General features: G+C 43.1%; 1 protein-coding gene across 1 annotated transcript in view; it reads right to left on the reverse strand.

Annotated features, from left to right (window-relative positions):
* Positions 1-25621, reverse strand: part of CHD8 (chromodomain helicase DNA binding protein 8) — a 68727-nt gene that overhangs the window by 16357 nt on the left and 26749 nt on the right. Inside the window, 14 exon segments of the mRNA XM_083882212.1 lie at positions 872-923; positions 3771-3882; positions 6025-6128; positions 8226-8315; positions 12228-12381; positions 14666-14865; positions 15807-16120; positions 18344-18454; positions 21037-21216; positions 23000-23167; positions 24020-24126; positions 24241-24310; positions 24313-24358; positions 25264-25477. Coding sequence (XP_083738338.1) covers positions 872-923; positions 3771-3882; positions 6025-6128; positions 8226-8315; positions 12228-12381; positions 14666-14865; positions 15807-16120; positions 18344-18454; positions 21037-21216; positions 23000-23167; positions 24020-24126; positions 24241-24310; positions 24313-24358; positions 25264-25477 — 1922 coding nt within the window.

Here is a 25621-nt window from a genome sequence, read left to right on the forward strand (position 1 = left end):
TTGGTGAAAAAAATTCGAAATTTTGGGGTAAAAAATCAAAAATTTCGGGGAAAAAAATTTAAATTTTTGGGGAAAAAACTGAAATTTCGGGGAAAAAAAATTAAATTTTGGATTAAAAAAATTAAAATTTGGGGAAAATAATTTAAATTTTGGGAAAATAATTTAAATTTTGGATAAAATCAATTAAATTTTGTTTAAATAATTTAGATTTGGGGAAAAAAAACCCCAAATTTTGGAGAAAAAAATTAAATTTTTGGAGAAAATTAATTTTTTGGGAAAAAAAAATCAAAATTTCGGAGGAAAAATTCGAAATTTGGGGGAAAAAGTCAAAATTTTGGGGAAAAAAAAGAAATTTTTGGGAAAAAATCGAGATTTTGGGGAAAATAATTTAAATTTTGGATAAAATTAATTAAATTTCATTAAAATAATTTAAATTTGGGGAAATAAAACCCAAATTTGGCGGAAAAAAAATTAAATTTTTGGGAAAAAAAAGGGAATTCTGGGGAAAAAAAATTCAAATTTTTGGGGAAAAAATGAAATTTTGGGGGAAAAATTCGAAATTTTGGGGAAAAAAATCAAAATTTTGGGGAAAAAAATTTGAAATTTTGGGGAAAAAAATTAAATTTTGGGGGAAATAATTTAAAATTTGGGGAAAATAAATTAAAATTTGGGGAAAATAATTTAAATTTTGGGAAAAATAATTTAAATTTTGGGAAAAAAATCAAAAATTTGGGGGAAAAAACTCAAATTTTGGAAGAAATAAATTAAATTTCGGGTAAAATAAATTAAATTTGGGTGAAATAATTTAAATTTTGGGGAAATAAATTGAATTTTTGGGGAAATAAATTGAATTTTTGGGGGTTTTTTTTACCTCCTCTGCTCCAGTCTGGGGTTTGTATTCGGGGTCCTCGTCCAAATCCACCCTGGAAATAAAAATTAAAATTAAAATTAAAATAAAACACAAAATTTCCTCAATTTTTCCATCAAAAAATTGGGAAAAAATTTGAATTTTTGGGGAAAAAAAAAGGGGAAAAAATTGAGGTTTTGGGAGGAAAAAATTTAAGTTTTTTTGGGAAAAAAAATTGAATTTTTGGGGAAAAAAAAATGAATTTTTGGAGAAAAATTTTGAATTTTTGAAGAAAAAAATTTGAACTTTTTAGGGAAAAAAATTGAGTTTTGGGAGAAAAAATTTTGAATTTTTGGTGAAAAAAAATTGAATTTTTGGGAGAAAAAAAAATCTGAATTTTTGGGGACAAAAAATTTGGAAAAAAAAGAATTTTTTTGGAAAAAAATTGAATTTTTGGAGAAATAAAAATTTTAATTTTTGGGGAAAAAATTTGAACTTTTTTGAGAAAAAAAAAATTTGAATTTTTTGACAAAAAAATCAAATTTTTGGGGTAAAAATTTGGATTTTTTTTGGGGAAAAAAATGAATTTTTGGAGAAAATATTTTGAATTTTTGGGGAAAAAATTTGAAGTTTTTTGGGAAAAAAACCCCGAATTTTTGGAGAAAAATTTTTAATTTTTAGGGAAAAAAAAAATCTGAATTTTAGGGAAAAAAAAATTAATTTTTTTGAGAAAAAAAATCAAATTTTTGGGGTAAAAATTTAACTTTTTTGCGAAAAAAAAATTGAATTTTTTGGGGTAAAAAAACCCAAATTTTTTGACAAAAATTTTCCCTTAAAAAACCCCAAAATTTCATCCTCGAAAAGGCCCAAAATTTGATTTTTTTGGCCCAAAATTTGATTTTTTTTGGCTGAAATTTCCCCGTTTGGAGCCTCAGGCGGGAGCTGAGCTCAGCCCGGCCCCGGGGCCGGTCGGGATTAGCATGGCAACTCATCATCGGCTCCAAATTCAGGGAAAATTTGAGGTTTTTTGGGGAAATTTGGGGTTTTTGGAGGAGAAAAAAATTAAATTTTAAGTAAAAAAAATTAAATTTTAAGTAAAAAAAAATTTGGGGAAAAAAAATGGGTTTTTTAGGGAAAAAAATGGGGATTTTGAGGGGAAAAAATTTGAATTTTTTGGGGAAAAAATTGGATTTTTTTGGAGAAAAAAATTATTAATGTTGGGGAGAAAAATTATAAAATTTTTTGGGAAAAAAATTTGAATTTTTTAGGGAAAAAATCGGAATTTTTTTGGGAAAAAATTTGATTTTTTTTTAGGACAAAAAATGGGGATTTTGAGGGAAAAAAATTTGAATTTTTTGGGGAAAAAATTGGGTTTTTTGGGACAAAAAATGGGGATTTTTTGGGGAAAAATTCGAATTTTTTAGGACAAAAAATGGGGATTTTGAAGGAAAAAAAATTGGAATGTTTTGGGGAAAAATTGGATTTTTTTTTGAGGAAAAAAAATTAATGTTGGGGAGAAAAATTACAAAGTTTTGGGGAAAAAAATCTGAATTTTTTTGGGAGAAAAAATGGGGATTTTTTTGGGGAAAAAAATTGGGATTTTTGGGGGAAAAATGGGGATTTTTAGGGAAAATTTGGATTTTTTTGGGGGGAAAAAATTGAGGTTTTAGAGGGAAAATTTGGATTTTTGGGGAAAAATGTGAAGTTTTGGGGAGAAAATGTGAATTTTTGGGGACCTAAAAATTGGCAAAAATCCACCCAAAATTCCCCAAATTTTCCCCCAAATCCCCTAAATTAAATTAAAAAAAAAAACAAAAATCCCCCCAAATCCCCCAAAAATTCCCAAAAAAATTCCCAAAAATCCCCCAAACCCCCAAAAATCCATTAAAAACTTCCAAATTTTCCCCAAAAATCCCCAAATTTTCCCCAAATTCCCTAAATTTTCTCTAAAATCCTCAAAAATTCCCAAAAATCTCTCAAAATTCCAAAAAAAATCTCCCAAAAATCTCCCGAAATTCCCCAAATCTCCCCAAATTTTGTCCAAATCTCCCAAACTTTCGGAAATTTTTGGAAATTTTCCCAAAATTCCCCAAATTTTCCCCAAATTTCCCTCAAATTCCTGAAAATCCCCCCCAAAAATCCCCAAATTCTCCCAAATTCCCCCTAAAATTCAAAATAAAATCCCCCCCAAAATTCAAATTAATTCTCTCAAATCCCCCCAAAAAATGCCCCAAAAATTCCCAAAAAATTCCCAAAAATCCCCAAAAAAATCCCAAAAAATTCCAAAAAAATCCCAAAAAAATCCCAAAAAAATCCCAAAAAAATTCCAAAAAAATCCCAAAAAATTCCCAAAAAAATCCCAAAAAATTCCAAAAAAAATCCAAAAAATTCCCCAAAAAATTCCAAAAAAATCCCAAAAAAACCCCAAAAAATCCCAAAAAAATCCCAAAAAAATCCCAAAAAATTCCCCAAAAAATTCCCAAAAAATTCCCAAAAAAAATCCCCAAAAATCCCCCAAAAATCCCAAAATATTCCGAAAAAAATCCGAAAAAAATCCAAAAAAATCCCAAAAAAATCCAAAACATCCCCAAAAAATCCCCAAAAAATCCCTAAAAATTCCCAAAAAAATCCCAAAAAATTCCAAAAAAATCCCAAAAAATTCTCAAAAATTCCCCATATCCCCCAAATCATTAAAACCTCCCAAATTCCCCCAAAATCCCAAATTTCCCCCCCAAATTCCCCAAAATTAAATTAAAAAAACCCCAAAAAATCCCCCAAAAACCCCCAAAAAATTCCCAAAAAATCCCAAAAAAATCCCCAAAAATTCCCAAAAAATCCCAAAAAATTCCCAAAAATTCCCCAACCCCCCAAAATCATTAAAAACCCCCCAAAATCCCGAATTTCTCCCCAGTTTTGGTCTCACCCGTCATTGTCCGTCCCCGTCTCGGCCTCGAGGGCTCCGGGCCCGGGACCCCCCACCCGGCCCAGGAAACACAGGGCGGGGTCGGCCCGGATGCTCTGGTAACGCTCGTAACCTGAAATTAAATCAATTCATACACAAAAATTAAATTATTTTGTGGAAAAAAGCAAAAAATCTGGAAAAAACAGCAAAAAACCCCATTAAAATAGACCAAAAAATGGCAAAAATAGATAAAAAAATACGCAAAAATACACCAAAATTACACTAAAATACACTGAATTAATCCTAAAATTAAAGTAATTAATGAATGAAAAACTGGAAAAAAACCCTGAGAAAATTGGGGAAAAAAAATGCAAAAAATTTGGAAAAAACAGCAAAAAACCCCATTAAAATACATAAAAAAATACCAAAAATAGCCCCAAACGCACCAAAGTCACAATGAAATAACCTGGAAATAAACAGTTTTAACCCGAAATTTAATTAGTTTGTGGGAAAAAAAGCAAAAAAAAAAAAAAAAAAGCAAAAAAATTGGAAAAAAAAGAAAAAAAAAATTGGAAAAAATGGCAAAAAAAATTGGAAAAAATGGCAAAAAAAATTGGAAAAAATGGCAAAAAAACCCCCCATGGAAATTGAATAAAAATTGGAAAAAATTGATAAAAAATACACAAAAAATGCACCGAAATGATGGGAAAGTAATTCCCAAAATAAAATTGACCCCCAAGTTAAAATTAATTAAAGAATAACAGAAAAAAAACCCCAAAAATTCAAAAAAAAATTAGGGAAAAAATAGAATAAAAATGGCAAAAAAAAAACCCCAAAAAAACCCCAAAAAAACCCAAAAAAAAACCCCCAAAAAAACCCCAAAAAAAACCCCAAAAAAACCCAAAAAAACCAAAAAAACCCCAAATAAAACCAAAAAAACCCAAAAAAACCCCAAAAAACCCCCCAAAAAAACCCCACCAAAAAAAACCCCAAAAATTGAAAAAGCATCAAAAAATGGCAAAAAAAAAAAGAAAAAAAACGGGAAAAATCCCATTAAAATCACCCCAAAAATGGTTTAAAAAATGGGGAAAAAATTCCCATTAAAATCCCCCCAAAAATCACAAAAAATTTGTTCAAAAATGGGGAAAAATCCTATTAAAAAAGGCCAAAAAAATCACCCAAAAAATCACAAAAATTAATTTAAAAATCCGATTAAAACCTCTAAAAAAAATCACAAAAATTAATTTAAAAATCCCATTAAAACAACAAAAAAAAACCGCAAAAGTTAAATTAAAAATCCCATTAAAACCACCAAAAAAATCACAAAAATTAATTAAAAAATCGCATTAAAACCACCTAAAAAAATCACAAAAATTAATTTAAAAATCTCTTTAAAACGACAAAAAAAATCACAAAAATTAAGTTAAAAATCGCATTAAAACAACACAAAAAAATCGCAAAAATTAATTTAAAAATCTCCTTAAAACCACTAAAAAAATCACAAAAATTAATTTAAAAATCCGATTAAAATCACCTAAAAAAATCACAAAAATTAATTTAAAAATCCCATTAAAACGACAAAAAAAATCACAAAAATTAATTAAAAAATCGCATTAAAACCACTAAAAAAAATCACAAAAATTAATTAAAAAATCGCATTAAAACCACCCAAAAAAATCACAAAAATTAATTTAAAAATCCCATTAAAATGACAAAAAAACCCCACAAAAATTAATTAAAAAATCTCATTAAAACAACAAAAAAAATCACAAAAATTAATTAAAAAATCCCATTAAAACCACCTAAAAAAATCATAAAAATTAATTAAAAAATCCCATTAAAACCACCAAAAAAAATCACAAAAATTAATTAAAAAATCGCATTAAAACAACAAAAAAAATCACAAAAATTAATTTAAAAACCCCATTAAAACAACAAAAAAAAAATCACAAAAATTAATTAAACAATTGCATTAAAACCACCTAAAAAAATCACAAAAATTAATTTAAAAATCCCATTAAAACCACCAAAAAAAATATCACAAAAATTGATTAAAAAATCCCATTAAAACCACACAAAAAAATCAAAAAAATTAATTAAAAAATCGCATTAAAACCACTAAAAAAAAATCACAAAAATTAAATAAAAAACGGCAAAAAATCCCATAAAATCCCCCCAAAAAATCCATTAAAAAATCCCAAAAAATTCCCATTAAACCCCCAAGCCCCAAACCCCCCAAAAAGCCCCAAAAATGGAATTTTTTTCAGTTTTTTACCGTGTTTGAAGACCCCGATGAGCAGAGACTTGTCGGCCTCGGGGTCCCACCAGCCCGAGGGGGGCTCCGGCTGCTCCAGGAGGGGAAAGCAGATTTCGACCTCGCTGGGGGGAAAAAAATACACAAAATAAACACAAAAATCCCCCCCAGAAATCCCCTTAAATGACCCAAAAAAATTCCCCCAAAATCCCAAAAAATAATAAAAAAATTCCAAAAAAAATCCCCCCAAAAATAAAAAAAAATTCCTAAAAAAATTCCAAAAAAAAATCCCCCCGAAAATAAAAAAAAATTCCTAAAAAATTCCAAAAAAAATCCCCCCGAAAATAAAAAAAAATTCCTAAAAAATTCCAAAAAAAAATCCCCCCGAAAATAAAAAAAAAATTCCTAAAAAATTCCAAAAAAATCCCCCCGAAAATAAAAAAAAATTCCTAAAAAAATCCAAAAAAAATCCCCCCAAAAATAAAAAAAAATTCCTAAAAAAATTCAAAAAAAAATCCCCCCGAAAATAAAAAAAAAAATTCCTAAAAAATTCCAAAAAAATCGCCCCGAAAATAAAAAAAAATTCCTAAAAAATTCCAAAAAAAATCCCCCCAAAAATAAAAAAAAATTCCTAAAAAAATCCAAAAAAAATCCCCCCAAAAATAAAAAAAAATTCCTAAAAAATTCCAAAAAAAATCCCCCCAAAAATCAAAAAAAAAAATCCCCCCAAAAATAAAAAAAAATTCCTAAAAAATTAAAAAAAACCCCCAAAAAAACCCAAAAAAATTCCCCCCAAAAATCCCCAATAAAATCCCAAAAAATCCCCAATAAAATAAAAAAATAGCAAAAAAATCCCCCCAGAAAATCCCCCCAAAAATCAAAATAAATTGTAAAAAAATCCCCCAAAATTCCCCAAAAAATCCCCAAAAATAATAAAAATATTCCAAAAAAAATCCCCCCGAAAATAAAAAAAAAAATCCCCCTAAAAATCAAAATAAATTTAAAGAAATCCACCCGAAATCCCCAATAAAATCCCCCCAAAATCCCCCCAAAAATCAAAAAAAATCCCTAAAAAATTCCAAAAAATATATTAAAAAAAAAACCCCAAAAAAAACCCAATAAATGGATAAAAAAAATTCCCCAAAAATTCCCCAAAAAATCCCCCCAAAAAATCACCAAAATCCCCCAAAAAAATCCCCAAAAAAATCCCCAAAAAATCCCCAATAAAATCCCCAAAAAATCCCCAAAAAAATCCCCAAAAAAATCCCCAAAAAATCCCCAAATAAAATCCCAAAAATCCTCAAAAAAATCCCAAAAAAATCCCAAAAAATCCCCTAATAAAATCCCCAAAAATCCCCCAAAAAATCCCCCAAAAATCCCCAAAAAAATCCCCAAAAAATCCTCAATAAAATCCCCAATAAAATAAAAAAAATCCCAAAAAATTCCCCAAAAAATCCCCAAAAAAATCCCAAAAATATCCCCAATAAAATCCCAAAAAATCCCCAAAAAATCCCCAATAAAATAAAAAAAAATCCCAAAAAATCGTCAAAAAAAAAAAAAAAAAAAATCCCAAAAAAATCCGAAAAAAATCCAAAAAAAAAAATCCCAAAAAAATCCTCAAAAAAAACCCCAAAAATCCCCCCAAAATCCTCAAAAAATCCCCAATAAAATCCACAATAAATCCCCAATAAAATCAAAAAAAATCCCCAAAAAATCCTCAAAAAAAATCCCAAAAAATCCCCCAATAAAATCCCCAAAAATCCCCCAAAAAATCCCCAATAAAATCCCCCAAAAATCCTCAAAAAAATCCCCCAAATCCCTCAATAAAATCCCAAAAAATCCCCAAAAAAATCCCCAAAAAATCCCAAATAAAATCCAAAAAAATCCCCAATAAATCCCCAATAAAATCCCCAAAAAAATCCCCAAAAAATCCTCAATAAAATCCCAAAAAATCCCCCAAAAAATCCCCAAAAATTCCCCAATAAATCCCAAAAAAATCCTCAATGAAATCCAAAAAAATTCCCCAATAAATCCCCAATAAATCCCCAATAAAATAAAAAAAATCCCAAAAAATCGTCAAAAAAATCCAAAAAAATCCAAAAAAAATCCAAAAAAAATCCAAAAAAAAATCCCAAAAAAATCCCCAAAAATCCCCCAAAAAAATCCCCAAAAAAATCCCCAAAAATCCCCAAAATTTGATTTATTTTCCCCATTTTGCTGACCTGGCGCTGGCCCCGCCGAGCACTTTCTGTGCCTGGTCCCCGATGACGTCGCGCTGCAGGAACTGCAACATCCTCACCCTCAGCAGGAGCCTGAAAACGGGGAAAAACACCCAAAATTACCCAAAAATGACCCAAAAATTAAAAAATTCCACCCGAAAAACCCCAAAGTGCAAAAAATCCCACCCAAAATGACCCAAAAATGGAAAAAATCCCCCCAAAATCCCCCAAAAAAACCCAAAATCGGAAAAATTAGACCCAAAAAAATCCCAAAATGGAAAAAATCCCACCCAAAATGACCCAAAAACCACCAAAATCACCAAAAAATGTGAAAATTTGACCCAAAAATGGGAAAAATTGACCCAAAAATTCCCAAAATTAAAAAAATTCCACCCAAAATGACCCAAAAAACACCAAAATCAAAAAAATCCCACCTGAAACACCCCAAAAAAATGACCCAAAATGACCCAAAAAATGGGAAAATTTGACCCAAAAAATGGAAAAATTCGACCCAAAAAATGGAAAAATTCAACCCAAAAAATGGGAAAATTCGACCCAAAAAATGGGAAAATTCGACCCAAAAAATGGAAAAATTCGACCCAAAAAATGGGAAAAATTGACCCAGAAAATCCCAAAATTAAAAAAATCCTTCCCAAAATAACCCAAAAAACACCAAAAATCACCAAAAAATGTGAAATTTTTGACCCAAAAATGAGAAAATTCCACCCAGAAAACCCCAAAACGGAAAAAATCGCCCCCAAAATGACCCAAAAAACACCAAAATCATCGAAAAATGTGAAAATTTGACCCAAAAATGAGAAAATTTGACCCAAAAATTAAAAAATTCCACCCAGAAAACCCTAAAATGGAAAAAATCCACCCAAAATGACCCAAAAATGACCCAAAAATTAAAAAATCGGCAAAAAAAATCACAAAAAATCCCCAAAAAATCATGAAAAAAATCCCAAAAAAATCCCAAAAAATTCTTAAAAAATCAAAAAAATTCACAAAAAAATCCTAAAAAAATTCCAAAAAATCAGCAAAAAATACGAAAAAAAATCAGAAAAAAACCCCTTAAAAATCCCCGAAGAATCAGTAAAAAAACCCCAAAAAATCATCAAAAAATCCCCAAAAAATCGGCAAAAAATTCTGAAAAATCAGCAAAAAAAATCACAAAAAATCCTAAAAAAATCATGAAAAAAATCCCAAAAAAATTCCAAAAAAAAACCCCCAAAAAATTCTTAAAAACCAAAAAAAATTCACAAAAAAATCACAAAAAAATTCACAAAAAAATCCAAAAAAATTCTTAAAAAATATAAAAAATCCACAAAAAAATCCCAAAAAAATTCCCAAAAAAATCCTAAAAAAATTCGAAAAAAAATCACAAAAAATCCACAAAAAATCATTTTAAAAAATCCCAAAAATTCTGGAAAAAAAACCCCAAAAAAATCATGAAAAAATCCCTAAAAAATCCCCCAAAAATCAGCAAAAAATTCGGAAAAAAAAATCACCAAAAAAACCCCTAAAAAATCATGAAAAAAATCCCTAAAAAATCCCAAAAATATTGGCAAAAATTTTGACAAAAATAATAAAAAAAAAATCACAAAAGAATCTTAAAAAAATCATCAAAAAAATCCCCCAAAAAATTCCAAAAAATTCTTAAAAAATAAAAAAAAATTCACAAAAAATCACAAAAAAATCCCAAAAAATTCTAAAAAATTCCAAAAAATTCCAAAAAAATCCCAAAAAATTCGCAAAAAATCCAAAAAAATCCCAAAATATCTCAAAAAATCCCTAAAAAATTCCCGAAAAAATCAGCAAAAAATCCCTAAAAAAACCCACAAAAAATCCAGAAAAAATAAAAAAATCAGCAAAAAATCCCCAAAAATTCTAGAAAAATCCCCCAAAAAATCAGGAAAAAATCCCTAAAAAATCCCAAAAAAATTGTAAAAAAATCCAAAAAAACCCCCAAAAAATCATGAAAAAAATCCCAAAAAAATTCCAAAAAAATCCCCCAAAATTGTAAAAAAATCCAAAAAAAATCCCAAAAAATTTCTAAAAAAATCCTAAAAAAATCCCCCAAAAAATGTAAAAACGTCCAAAAAAATCCCCCAAAAAATCCCAAAAAAATCCCCCAAAAATCCCAAAAAATTCGCAAAAAATAAAAAAAAAATTCCCAAAAAAATCCCCCAAAAAATCCCAAAAAAATCCCCCAAAAAATACCAAAAAAATCCCCTCAAAAATTCCCCCAAAAATCATTTAAAAATCACAAAAAAAATCACAAAAAATCCTCAAAAAATCATGAAAAAATCCCAAAAAAATTCCAAAAAAATCCCCAAAAAATCAGCAAAAAATCCCTCAAAAAATCCCCAAAAATTCTGAAAAAGACCCCAAAAGAAACCCCAAAAAATCATGAAAAAATCCCTCAAAAATCCCCAAAAAGTCAGCAAAAAAAGTCGGAAAAAAACTTTAAAAAGTCACCAAAAAATCCTAAAAAAATTCTAAAAAAATTCGCAAAAAATAAAAAAAAAATCCCAAAAAATCACAAAAAATCCCCAAAAAATCATGAAAAAAATCCCAAAAAATCCTAAAAAAATTTCAAAAAAATCACCAAAAAATCCCAAAAAATCCTAAAAAATCCTAAAAAAATCAGCAAAAAAACCCCCCAAAAAATCATGAAAAAATCCCTAAAAAATCCCCAAATCAGCAAAAAATTCAAAAAAAATCCAAAAAAAATCACAAAAAAATCCTATAAAATCATGAAAAAAATCCAAAAAAAAATTCCAAAAAAATCCCAAAAAATCGTAAAAAAATCCAAAAAAATCCCCAAAAAATCCTAAAAAAAATTCCAAAAAAAATTTCACCAAAAATCATAAAAAAATCCCCAAAAAAATCAAAAAAAAATCCCAAAAAATTCTAAAAAAATCCTAAAAAATTCTAAAAAAATCCCAAAAAAATTCCCAAAAAATTCCAAAAAAACCCCAAAAAATCCCAAAAAATCGTAAAAAAATCCAAAAAAATCCCCAAAAAAATCCTAAAAAAAAATCCAAAAAAAATTCACCAAAAATAAAAAAAAAATCCAAAAAAAATCAAAAAAAAATCCCAAAAAATTCTAAAAAAATCCTAAAAAAATCCTAAAAAAATCCCAAAAAAATCCTAAAAAAATCCCAAAAAAATCCTAAAAAAATTCCCAATACTCCCCAAACCCCAAAATTTCCCCAAAACCCCCCAAATTTGCATTTCTCACTTGCTGCTGAGGTGTTTGAGGTGCCTCCTGTACCCCCCGTCCTGCAGGGGCCAAACATCCAAAAATTCCCAAAAAACCCCAAAAAATCATGAAAAAATCCCTAAAAAAATCCCCAAAAAATCAGCAAAAAATTTGGAAAAATCAGCAAAAAAATCACAAAAAATCCCCAAAAAATCATGAAAAAAATCCAAAAAAAATCCAAAAAAATCCCCAAAAATTCTGAAAAAAAACCCCAAAAAATCAGCAAAAAAATCCCAAAAAATCCCCAAAAAATCATTTTAAAAATCCCAAAAATTCTGGAAAAAAATCCCCAAAAAAACCCGAAAAAATCATGAAAAAAATCCCTAAAAAATCCCCAAAAAATCATCAAAAAATTCGGGAAAAAAAAACCCTAAAAAAACCCCCTAAAAAAATCGCGAAAAAAATCCCCAAAAAATTCCAAAAAATCCCCAAAAAATTGTAAAAAATTCCAAAAAAAGTCCTAAAAAAATTCTAAAAAAATCCAAAAAAATCTAAAAAAATCCTAAAAAAATTCCAAAAAAATCCCAAAAAATCCCCAAAAAATTTCACCAAAAAAATCCCAAAAAATTCTTAAAAAATAAAAAAAAAAAATCACAAAAAAATAAAAAAAAATCCCAAAAAAATTCCAAAAAAATTCCTAAAAAAATTCTAAAAAAATTCCAAAAAATCCCAAAAATTCCCAAATACCCCAGAATACCCCAGAATTCCCCTAAATAACCAAAATTTTGTGTTTTTACTTGCTGCTGAGGTGTTTGAGGTGCCTCCTGTAGGCCTCGTCCTGCAGGATCCCCTCGGGGTTGTGTCGCCGCAGCCACTCGGCCCCCGGAGCTTCCGGAACCTTCTGCGGCTTCTTCCCCTTCCTGCCCCGGGACAGCGACGGGGAAACGCACCCTGGGGGGGAAAAATACAAAATTATATAAAATTCATACAAAATTTACATAAAATTTACCAAAAATCCATCAAAATCCGCAAAAAAATCCCTTAAAAATGACACAAAATCAGCAAAAATCCACCAAAAATCCATCAAAAGTGACCCAAAATTACCCAAAATCCGTTTAAATGGCACAAAAATCCACCAAAATGGATCCAAAGTGACCCAAAATCACCCAAAATCCACCCAAAATCTGCCCAAAGTGACCCAAAAAAATCCCCAAAAAATCAGCAAAAAAATCCCCAAAAAATCAGAAAAATATTTGAAAAAAAAAATCACAAAAAAATCCCTTAAAAATGACACAAAATCGGCAAAAATCCACCCAAAATCCATCAAAACTGATCCAAAATCCATGAAAATCAACCCAAAATCCATTTAAATGGAGCAAAAATCCATCTAAAGGGCCCAAAAATCATCAAAATGGATCCAAAATGACCCAAAATCTGCCCAAAGTGACACAAAATCCATTTAAATGGCACAAAAATCCACCAAAAATGACCCAAAATCCACTAAAATGGATCCAAAATCAGCAAAAATCCATCAAAAATGACCCAAAATGACCCAAAAATTCCATTTAAATGGTGCAAAAATCCACCAAAATGGATCCAAAGTGACCCAAAATCACCCAAAATCTGCAAAAATTGACCCAAAATCCATTTTCCCCTTCCTGCCCCGGGACAGGGACGGGGAAACGCACCCTGGGGGGGAAATAAATAAAACTAAATTAAAATTAAATTAAATTTACACAGAATTTATACAAAATTTACCCAAAATTGACGAAAAAATCCATTTAAATGGCACGAAAATCCATCAAAAGTGACCCAAAAATCCACTAAAATGGACCCAAAATGGGGCTGGGGGCACCTGAAAAGATCCCAAAACCCCTTTCCAGGTGTGCCCAGGTGTGCCCAGGTGTGTCTCAGGTGTGCCCAGGTGTGCCTCAGGTGTGCCCAGGTGTGCCCAGGTGTGTCTCAGGTGTGTCTCAGGTGTGCCCAGGTGTGCCCAGGTGTATCTCAGGTGTGCCCAGGTGTGCCCCAGGTGTGCCCAGGTGTGCCCAGGTGTGCCCAGGTGTGTCTCAGGTGAGCCCAGGTGTATCTCAGGTGTGCCCAGGTGTGCCCAGGTGTGTCTCAGGTGAGCCCAGGTGTATCTCAGGTGTGCCCAGGTGTGCCCAGGTGTGTCTCAGGTGAGCCCAGGTGTATCTCAGGTGTGCCCAGGTGTGCCCAGGTGTGTCTCAGGTGAGCCCAGGTGTATCTCAGGTGTGCCCAGGTGTGCCCAGGTGTGTCTCAGGTGAGCCCAGGTGTATCTCAGGTGTGCCCAGGTGTGCCCAGGTGTGTCTCAGGTGAGCCCAGGTGTGCCCAGGTGTGCCCAGGTGTGTCCCAGGTGTGCCCAGGTGTCCCCAGGTGTGTCTCAGGTGTGCCCAGGTGTGTCTCAGGTGTGCCCAGGTGTGCCCAGGTGTGTCCCCAGGTGTGCCCAGGTGTGTCCAGGTGTGTCTCAGGTGTGCCCAGGTGTGTCCAGGTGTGTCTCAGGTGTGCCCAAGTGTGTCTCAGGTGTGTCTCAGGTGTGCCCAGGTGTGCCCAGGTGTATCTCAGGTGTCTCAGGTGTATCCCCAGGTGTGCCCAGGTGACCCCTGACCCCTCACCTGTGTGCCCAGGTGTGCCCAGGTGTGCCCAGGTGTCTCACCTGTGTGCCCAGGTGCGCTCCTGGCCCATCCGTTCCCCCCAGGTGCGATCAGTGCCCAGGTACTCGCCCTGGTGGCCTCCCCAGGTGTGCCCAGGTGTGCCCAGGTGTGCCCAGGTGTATCTCAGGTGTGCCCAGGTGTACCCAGGTGTACACTCAGGGGTCCCCAGGTGTGCCCAGGTGTGCCCAGGTGTGTCTCAGGTGTCTCACCTGTGTGCCCAGGTGTGCCCAGGTGTGCCCAGGTGTGCCCAGGTGTCTCACCTGTGTGCCCAGGTGCGCTCCTGGCTCTCCCGTTCCCCCCAGGTGCGATCAGGGCCCAGGTGCTGGCCCTGGTGGCCTCCCCAGGTGTGCCCAGGTGTGCCCAGGTGTGCCCAGGTGTCCCCAGGTGTCTCAGGTGTCTCACCTGTGTGCCCAGGTGCGCTCCTGGCTCTCCCGTTCCCCGCAGGTGCGATCAGGGCCCAGGTGCTGGCCCTGGTGGCCTCCCCAGGTGTGCCCAGGTGTCCCCAGGTGTGCCCAGGTGTCCCCAGGTGTATCTCAGGTGTCCCCAGGTGTGCCCAGGTGTCTCACCTGTGTGCCCAGGTGCGCTCCTGGCCCGGCCGTTCCCCGCAGGTGCGATGAGGGCCCAGGTGCTGGCCCTGGTGGCCGCGTCCCCCCGGAAGTGCAGGAGGCAGAAGAGGAGGATGGCCCTGGCCACGCCCTCGGCCTCGCGCTCCGACACGCGCCGCGGCCACCGGCCCGCGCTGGTCAGCTCCCGCCAGCGACCCCACCTGGGGACAGAGAGAGGGGTCACACAGGGGTCAGTGGGGTCACTCAATGGTCAGTGGGGTCACTCAGTGGTCAGTGGGGTCACTGAGTGGTCAGTGGGGTCATTGAATGGTCAGCTCCCGCCAGCGACCCCACCTGGGGACAGAGAGGTCACACAGGGGCCACTGAGTGGTCACTCAATGGTCAGTGGGGTCAATCAATGGTCAGTGTGGTCACTGAGTGGTCAGTGGGGTCATTGAATGGTCAGTTCTCGCCAGCGACCCCACCTGGGGGGGCAAGGAATGGTCAGTGGGGTCAGGGAATGGTCAGTGGGGTCACTCAATGGTCAGTGGGGTCAGGGAGGGGTCAGTGGGGTCAGGGAATGGTCAGTGGGGTCACTCAATGGTCAGTGGGGTCACTCAATGGTCAGTGGGGTCACTCAGTGGTCAGAGGGGTCACTCAATGGTCAGTGGGGTCAGGGAATGGTCAGTGGGGTCACTCAATGGTCAGTGGGGTCACTCAATGGTCAGTGGGGTCACTCAATGGTCAGTGGGGTCAGGGAGGGGTCAGTGGGGTCACTCAATGGTCAGTGGGGTCACTCAGTGGTCAGTGGGGTCAGGGAATGGTCAGTGGGGTCACTCAATGGTCAGTGGGGTCAGGGTGGTCGCCAGGTGTCCCCAAACCCCACCCAGGTGTGTCCCCGGGTGTGTCCCCAGGTGTCCCCAGGTGTGCCCAGTGTGTCCCAGGTATCCCCAGGTGAGCTCAGGTGTATCTCCAGGTATCCCCAGGTGTCCCCAGGTGCGTCCCCAGGTGTGCCCAGGTGAGCTCAGGTGTGTCCCAGGTCCCCCTGGGTGTCCCCAGGTCCCCCCAGGTCCCCCCAGGTGTGTCCCATGATCCCCCAGGTATCCCCAGGTATCCCATGATCCCCCAGGTGAGCTCAGGTGCGTCCCCAGGTGTGACTCACCCAAAGACCATCAGGTGTCTCTCCACCCTCAGGCACTCGCTCCTCCCAAAGGGCTGCGGGGGCGTGGCCGGAGCGGCCGGAGGCGGCGCCGCGGTCACCTGCTGCTGCTGCTGCTGACCGCCGTGGTGACCGCCGTGGTGACCCCCGTGGTGACCCCCGTGGTGACCCCGGCGTGACCTGGTCCCCGCCCGCTCCGGCCGCTCCGGCTCCTCGTCGCTGTCCAGGTCCGAGAACTCCACCAGGTCGTCGTCCCGCAGGGTGCTGAAGTGCCGGGTCTGCTTCCGGACACGCGGCGTGTCGATGACCAGCGTGTTCTGGGGGTCAAGGGTCAGGGGTCAGTGGTCACTCATGGCCAGGGGTCAATGGTCAGTGAGTACAGACAGGGGTCAGTGATGGTCAGTGATGGTCAGTGATGGTCAGTGATGGTCAGTGATGGTGCCGAAGTGCCGGGTCTGCTTCCGGACACGAGGGGTGTCGATGACCAGCGTGTTCTGGGGGTCAAAGGTCAGCGGTCAGTGGTCACTCATGGTCAGTCAGAGTGACCAGGATCAGCCACAGTCAGTGGTCAGTAACAATCAAGGGTCAGTGATGGTCAGTGATGGTCAGTGATGGTGCTGAAGTGCCGGGTCTGCTTCCGGACACGAGGGGTGTCGATGACCAGCGTGTTCTAGGGGTCAAGGGTCAGGGGTCAGGGGTCAGTTAGTGACCAGGGGTCAATGGTCAGTGAGTACAGACAAGGGGTCAGTGAGGGGCAGTGGTCAGTGATGCTCAGTGATGGTCAGTGATGGTCAGTGATGGTCAGTGATGGTGCTGAAGTGCCGGGTCTGCTTCCGGACACGAGGGGTGTCGATGACCAGCGTGTTCTGGGAGTCAAGGGTCAGTGGTCAGTGGTCACTCATGGTCAGTGGGATGGGTAATGGTCAGTGGTCAGTGGGGGTTAATGGTCAGTGATGGTCAGTGATGGTCAGTGATGGTCAGTGATGGTGCCGAAGTGCCGGGTCTGCTTCCGGACACGCGGCGTGTCGATGACCAGCGTGTTCTAGGGGTCAAAGGTCAGGGGTCAGTGGTCACTCATGGCCAGGGGTCAATGGTCAGTGAGTACAGACAGGGGTCAGTGAGGGGCAGTGGTCAGTGGGGGTTAATGGTCAGTGATGGTCAGTGATGGTGCTGAAGTGCCGGGTCTGCTTCCGGACACGCGGGGTGTCGATGACCAGGGTATTCTAGGGGTCAAAGGTCAGGGGTCAGTGGTCAGTGAGTGACCAGGGGTCAATGGTCAGTGAGTACAGACAGGGGTCAGTGATGGTCAGTGATGGTGCTGAAGTGCTGGGTCTGCTTCCGGACACGAGGCGTGTCGATGACCAGCGTGTTCTAGGGGTCAAAGGTCAGCGGTCAGTGGTCACTCATGGTCAGTGGGATGGGTAATGGGCAGTGGTCATTGTGGGTTAATGGTCAGTGATGGTCAGTGATGGTGCTGAAGTGCCGGGTCTGGCTCCGGACATGAGGGGTGTCGATGACCAGCGTGTTCTGGGGGTCAAGGGTCAGCGGTCAGTGGTCAGTTAGTGACCAGGGGTCAATGGTCAGTGAGTACAGACAGGGGTCAGTGATGGTCAGTGATGGTGCTGAAGTGCCGGGTCTGGCTCCGGACACGCGGCGTGTCGATGACCAGCGTGTTCTAGGGGTCAAGGGTCAGGGGTCAGTGGTCACTCATGGTCAATGGGATGGGTAATGGGCAGTGGTCAGTGATGGTCAGTGATGGTGCTGAAGTGCCGGGTCTGGCTCCGGACACGAGGGGTGTCGATGACCAGGGTGTTCTGGGGTCAAGGGTCAGGGGTCAGTGGTCACTCATGGCCAGGGGTCAATGGTCAGTGAGTATAGACAGGGGTCAGTGAGGGGCAGTGGTCAGCAATGGTCAGTGGTCACTCAGGGTCAGTGGTCACTGAGGATGGACAGTGGTCAGTGGTCAGTTGTGGTCAGTGGTCAGCGAGGGATGGACACACAATGTCCAGCGGCTCCTCTGGCCGTCCCAGATGACCCTTTGACCTCTCCCACCTGACCCCGCCCCTCGGGTGACCCCGCCCACCTGCCCAGGTGTGACCCCAGGTGTGACCCCAGGTGTGACCCCAGATGTATCCCAGGTGTGCCTTTACCTGCCCAGGTGAGCTCACCTTGCTGTGGAGCCGCTACAGGTGTGATTTTACCTGCCCAAGTGTATCCCACGTGTCCCCAGGTGTGTCCCCAGGTGTGACATTACCTGCCCAGGTGAGCTCACCTTGCTGTTGAGCAGCTCCAGGTCCGGGTCAGGATTTGTTGCATGACCCCAGGTGTGTCCCCAGGTGTCCCCAGGTGTGACCCCACCCATCCAGGTACGACATTACCTGCCCAGGTGTGTCTTTACCTGCCCAGGTGAGCTCACCTTGCTGTTGAGCAGCTCCAGGTCCGGGTCAGGATTTGTTACATGACCCCAGGTGTGTCCCCAGGTGTCCCCAGGTGTGACATTACCTGCCCAGGTGTGTCTTTACCTGCCCAGGTGAGCTCACCTTGCTGTTGAGCAGCTCCAGGTCCAGGTCGGCCTTCTTGGCCCATTTCTGCCAGAAGTTTGGATCGTCCAGCGCGATGTCCGTGCGGTTCTCGGACGCCACGAAACTGGCCTGGGGAGAGGGCAAAGGTCAGCGCTCACCTGGGCACACCTGGGCACACCTGGGGAGGCTCCAGGGTCACCCAAAACCCACCTGGACACACCCAAACCCACCTGGACACACCTGAACCCACCTGGACACACCCAAACCCACCTGGACACACCTGAACCCACCTGGACAGATCCAAACCCACCTGGACACACCTAAACTCACCTGGGCCCACCCAAACCCACCTGGACACACCCAAACCCACCAGGACACACCTAAACTCACCTGAACACACCCAAACCCACCTGGACACACCTAAACTCACCTGGGCCCACCCAAACCCACCTGGACACACCTGAACCCACCTGAACCCACCTGAGCCCACCCAAACCCACCTGAACACACCTAAACTCACCTGGACAGATCCAAACCCACCTGGACACACCTAAACCCCACCTGGACACACCTGGGGAGGCTCCAGGGTCACCCAACCCCACCTGGACACACCCAAACCCACCTGGACACACCCAAACCCACCTGGACACACCTGGACAGACCCAAACCCCACCTGGACACACCTGAACCCACCTGGACACACCCAAACCCACCTGGACACACCTAAACCCCACCTGGACACACCTGGGGAGGCTCCAGGGTCACCCAACCCCACCTGGACACACCTAAACCCACCTGGACACACCTGGACAGACCCAAACCCCACTTGGACACACCTGGACTCACCTGGACCTTCTCCAGGACCATCAAACCCTACCTGGACACACCCAACCCCACCTGGACACACCCAAACCCACCTGGACACACCCAAACCCCACCTGGACACACCTGGATCTTCTCCAGGACCACCCAACTCAACCTGGACTCACCTGGACCTTCTCTAAGGACCATTAAAGGTTACCTGGACACACCTGGACTCACCTGGACTCACCTGGACCTTCTCTAGGGACCATCAAACCTCACCTGGGCCTTCTCTAAAGCCACCAAACCCCACCTGGACCTTCTCGAGGATAACCAAAAGTTACCTGTGCACACCTGGACTCACCTGGACACACCTGGATCTTCTCCAGGATCATCAAGGGTCACCTGAATCTTCTCTAGGGACCATCAAACCTCACCTGGACCTTCTCAAGAGCCACCAAACCCCACCTGGACCCACCTGGACCTTCTCAAAGACCATCCACCTGTACACCTGTGCACACCTGTGCACACCTGGACTCACCTGGACACACCTGGACACACCTGGACCTTCTCTAGGGACCATCAAACCTCACCTGAATCTTCTCAAGAGCCACCAAACCCCACCTGGACCTTCTCGAGGATAACCAAAAGTTACCTGTGCACACCTGGACTCACCTGGACACACCTGGACCTTCTCTAGGGACCATCAAACCTCACCTGGGCCTTCTCTAAAGCCACCAAACCCCACCTGGACCTTCTCGAGGATAACCAAAAGTTACCTGTGCACACCTGGACTCACCTGGACACACCTGGACACACCTGGATCTTCTCCAGGATCATCAAGGGTCACCTGAATCTTCTCTAGGGACCATCAAACCTCACCTGGACCTTCTCAAGAGCCACCAAACCCCACCTGGACCCACCTGGACCTTCTCCAGGACCATCCACCTGTACACCTGTGCACACCTGTGCACACCTGTGCACACCTGGACTCACCTGGACACACCTGGACCTTCTCTAGGGACCATCAAACTTCACCTGGACCTTCTCAAGAGCCACCAAACCCCACCTGGACCTTCTCAAGGATCACCAAAAGTTACCTGTGCACACCTGGACTCACCTGGACACACCTGGATCTTCTCCAGAGCCACCAAACCTCACCTGAACCTTCTCTAGGACCACCCAAACCTCACCTGGACCTTCTCAAGAGCCACCAAACCCCACCTGGACCTTCTCGAGGATAACCAAAAGTTACCTGTGCACACCTGGACTCACCTGGACACACCTGGACACACCTGGACCTTCTCTAGGGACCATCAAACCTCACCTGGACCTTCTCAAGAACCACCAAAGGTCACCTGGACCTTCTCTAAAGCCACCAAACCCCACCTGGACCTTCTCGAGGATAACCAAAAGTTACCTGGGCACACCTGGACTCACCTGGACACACCTGGATCTTCTCCAGGATCATCAAGGGTCACCTGAATCTTCTCTAGAGACCATCAAACCTCACCTGGACCTCCTCTAATGCCACCAAACCCCACCTGGACCTTCTCGAGGATCACCAAAAGTTACCTGTGCACACCTGGACTCACCTGGACACACCTGGACCTTCTCTAGGGACCATCAAACCTCACCTGGACCTTCTCAAGAGCCACCAAACCCCACCTGGACCCACCTGGACCTTCTCAAAGACCGTACACCTGTACACCTGTGCACACCTGTGCACACCTGGACTCACCTGGACACACCTGGACCTTCTCTAGGGACCATCAAACCTCACCTGAATCTTCTCAAGAGCCACCAAACCCCACCTGGACCCACCTGGACCTTCTCAAAGACCGTACACCTGGTCACACCTGGTCACACCTGGTCACACCTGGTCACACCTGTGCAGGTGAGCGTCTCACCTTGGCGAAGGTGGAGCCCTGCCCCTGGCTCTCGATGGTGATGGTGGTGCTCCTCCTCAGCAGGATCTGCTCGATGTCCTCCTCGCAGAACTTGGCGCCCTCGTCGTCCTCGTCCATGATGGCGGCGTAGGCGCCTTTGCGCAGCAGGTCCTCGATCTCCTTCTTGGAGAACTGCTGGATCTGGACAGGTGAGACACAGGTGAGCACAGGTGAGGTCACCTGGAGGGTCACCTGGGCAAGAGTCACCTCCCAGTTGACACAAAAACCCGACCGGGAAAACTCAAATTTGGAAAAACTCAACCGGGAGAAGCCAAATTTGGAGAAACTCAACTGGAGAAACTCAACGGGAGTTGGTGGACAGGTGAGCACAGGTGAGGTCACCTGGGCAAGGGTCACCTGAGGTGGGGTCACCTCAATGTCCCCAAAAACCCGACCTGGAGAAGCTCAGGTGGGACAAAACCACACCTGGAGAACCCAAACCTGGAGAACTGCTGGATCTGGGACAGGTGGGGACAGGTGAGGGACAGGTGAGGTCACCTGGGCAAGAGTCACCTGGTCACAGATCACCTCAATGTCCCCAAAAACCTGACCTGGAGAAGCTCAGGTGAGACAAAACCACACCTGGAGAACCCAAACCCGGGGAACTGCTGGATCTGGGACAGGTGAGGACAGGTGAGGGACAGGTGAGGTCACCTGGGGGGGTCACCTGGAGGGTCACCTGGGCAAGAGTCACCTCCCAGTTGTCACAAAAATCCGACCGGGAAAACTCAAATTTGGAGAAACTCAACCGGGAGAACCCAAATTTGGAGAAACTCAACTGGGAGAAACTCAACTGGAGTCGGTGGACAGGTGAGACACAGGTGAGGTCACCTGGGCAAGGGTCACCTGGGCAAGGGTCACCTCCCAGTTGACCCAAAAACCCGACCGGGAAAACTCAAATTTGGAAAAACTCAACCGGGAGAAGCCAAATTTTGGAGAAACTCAACTGGAGAAACTCAACTGGAGTCGGTGGACAGGTGAGACACAGGTGAGGTCACCTGGGCAGGGGTCACCTGGTCATGATTCACCTCCCAATGTCCCCAAAAACCCGACCTGGAGAAGCTCAGGTGGGACAAAACCACACCTGGAGAACCCAAACCTGGGGAGCTGCTGGATCTGGGACAGGTGAGGACAGGTGAGGGACAGGTGAGGTCACCTGGAGGGTCACCTGGGCAAGAGTCACCTGGGCAAGGGTCACCTCCCAATTGACCCAAAAACCCGACCTGGAAAACCTCAAATGACCACAAACGACCCCGGATGACCACGAGTGACCACTGACCCCGGCGATGCTGCCCGTGGATGACCATGGATGACCCCAAACTCCCCCCACTGACCCCCGCTGACCCCGAGTGACCCCAGATGACCATGGATGACCATGGATGACCATGGATGACCATGGATGACCATGGATGACCACAATGACCATGGATGACCACAATGACCATGGATGACCATGGATGACCATGGATGACCACAGATGACCATGGATGACCACAGATGACCATGGATGACCATGGATGACCATGGATGACCCCAAACTCCCCCCACTGACCCCTGCTGACCCCGAGTGACCCCAGATGACCATGGATGACCATGGATGACCCCAAACGCCCCCCAATGACCACAAATGACCACGAGTGACCCCTGCTGACCCGGAGTGACCACTGACCCCGGGGATGCTGCCCTCGCGGCCGCTCATGGACTGCAGCACGGCCATGGATGACCACTACTGACCACGGATGACCCCAAACTGCCCCCCGATGACCATGAATGACCACAAATGACCCCAGATGACCCCCGATGACCCCGAGTGACCACTGACCCCGGGGATGCTGCCCATGGATGACCATGGATGACCCCAAACTCCCCCCACTGACCCCTGCTGACCCCGAGTGACCCCTGCTGACCCCTGCTGACCACTGACCCCGGGGATGCTGCCCTCGCGGCCGCTCATGGACTGCAGCACGGCCTTGTCCAGGCCCAGTTTCAGGCTGGCCTTGTCGAACATCTCGCGCTCGTACGAGTTGCGGGTGATGAGACGGTAAACCTTGACCGCCTTGCTCTGGCCGATGCGGTGACACCGCGCCTGGGCCTGGGGGGACACCAGAAATGGACATGGGGGACATTGAGAGGTCATTGGGGTCATCAGAGAGGTCATTGGGGTCATTGGGGACACTGAGGGGTCATTGGGGACAATGGGGACACTGGGGACATCAGAGGGGTCATTGGGGACATCAGAGGGGTCATTGGGGACACTGGGGACATCAGAGGGGTCATTGGGGTCATTGGGGACAATGGGGTCATTGGGGACATCAGAGGGGTCATTGGGGTCATTGGGGACACTGGGGACATCAGAGGGGTCATTGGGGACATCAGAGGGGTCATTGGGGACATTGGGGTCATTGGGGACACTGGGGACATTGGGGACATCAGAGGGGTCATTGGGGTCATTGGGGTCATTGGGGACATTGGGGACATCAGAGGGGTCATTGGGGTCATTGGGGTCATTGGGGTCATTGGGGACATCAGAGGGGTCATTGGGGTCATTGGGGTCATTGGGGTCATTGGGGACATTGGGGACACCGTGACCGCCTTGCTCTGGCCGATGCGGTGACAACGGGCCTGAAGATCCAGGTGTGGACCCCAAACCCCAAACCATGACCCCACACGTGTCCCAGGTGTACCTGCAGCTCCACACCTGTCCCAGACTCACCTGTAGATCGTTCTGGGGGTTCCAGTCGGAGTCGAAGATGATGCAGGTATCAGCCGCAGTCAGGTTAATGCCCACGCCCCAAACCACGACCCCACACGTGTCCCAGGTGTACCTGCAGCCCCACACCTGCCCCAAACCCCAAACCATGACCCCACACCTGTCCCAGACTCACCTGCAGCCCCACACCTGCCCCAAACCCAAACCATGACCCCACACCTGTCCCAGACTCACCTGTAGGTCGTTCTGGGGGTTCCAATCGGAGTCGAAGATGATGCAGGTGTCGGCAGCAGTCAGGTTGATGCCCAGGCCCCAAACCATGACCCCACACCTGTCCCAGACTCACCTGCAGCCCCACACCTGTTCTATCCTCACCTGAAGGTCGTTCTGGGGGTTCCAATCCGAATCAAAGATGATGCAGGTGTCGGCGGCGGTCAGGTTGATGCCCAGGCCGCCGGCGCGGGTGCAGAGCAGGAAGACGAACCTGTCGGAGTCGGGGCGGCTGAACCTGTCCGATGGCGGCCTGGGCGCAGGTTCCCCCGCACGCGCCCGTCGATGCGCTCGTACGGGGACCTGGGAGAGGGGAAAGAAAAGGGTTAAATCACACCTGAAATCTTCGAGGGTTTATTATGTAATTTGATTTTTTTTTGGTTTCTGAATCCCGTTTTTTGTTTTCACCCCATTTTTTCCCCATTTTTTTCCCTTTTTTCCCCTTTTCTTTTTTACCATTTTTTGCCATTTCCCCCCTTTCTCCCCACTGGTTTCCCCATTTTCCCCTTTTTTCCCCATTTTTTTCCCCCCTTTTGTTATTTCTCTCCATTTTTTCTCACTTTTTCCCTAATTTTTTCCCCATTTTTCCCTCCCTTTTCCCCCCTATTTTTCCCCATTTTTTCCCCTTTTTTCACCATTTTTCTCTGATTTTTTTCAATTTTTTCCCCATTTTTCCCCATTTTTCCCCCTATTTTTCCCCATTTTTTTCTCTGATTTTTTCAATTTTTTCCCCATTTTTCCCCATTTTTTCCCCATTTTTCCCCATTTTTTCCCCATTTTTTCCCCCTATTTTTCCCCATTTTTTCTCTGATTTTTCAATTTTTTTCCCCATTTTTCCCCATTTTTTCCCCATTTTTCCCCATTTTTCCCCATTTTTTCCCCCTATTTTTCCCCATTTTTTCTCTGATTTTTTCAATTTTTTTCCCCATTTTTCCCCATTTTTTCCCCCATTTTTCCCATTTTTTCCCCCTATTTTTCCCCATTTTTTCTCTGATTTTTTCAATTTTTTTCCCCATTTTTCCCCATTTTTTCCCCATTTTTTCACCATTTTTTCTCCGATTTTTTTCAATTTTTTCCCCATTTTTTCCCTTTTTTCCCCATTTTTTCCCCCTATTTTTCCCCCGATTTTTTTCCATTTTTTTTTGCCAAAAATCCCCGTTTTTTTTCCCAAAACCCCCATTTTTCCCCCCAAACCCCCCTGGTCTCACCGTTTCTGGATGAGGTAATCCTCGAGGATGTCCAGACACCTGACCATCTGCGAGAACACCAACACCTTGTGCCCACCTGCCCGGAGCCGGGGCAGGAGTTTGTCCAGCAGCACCAACTTCCCGGCCGAGCGCACCAGCGCCTGCAGCGCCAGGTCTGGGGGCGGCGGCGACGGCAGCGAGGCCCGCAGCTCCGCCACGATCTGCTCCTCCGCACCTGCGCAGGTGAGACACAGGTGAGACAGGTGAGAACCAGGTAAAACCATCATTGAACCACCAGTGTTTGTTATTGGGATTGTGATGTAATTCTGTAATTCCCCCACTGGCCACAGGGAGGCGCAGCTCCGCCACGATCTGCTCC

The sequence above is a fragment of the Zosterops lateralis genome (genome assembly GCF_965231275.1).
Source record: "Zosterops lateralis genome assembly, chromosome: 38".
NCBI lineage: Eukaryota > Metazoa > Chordata > Aves > Passeriformes > Zosteropidae > Zosterops > Zosterops lateralis.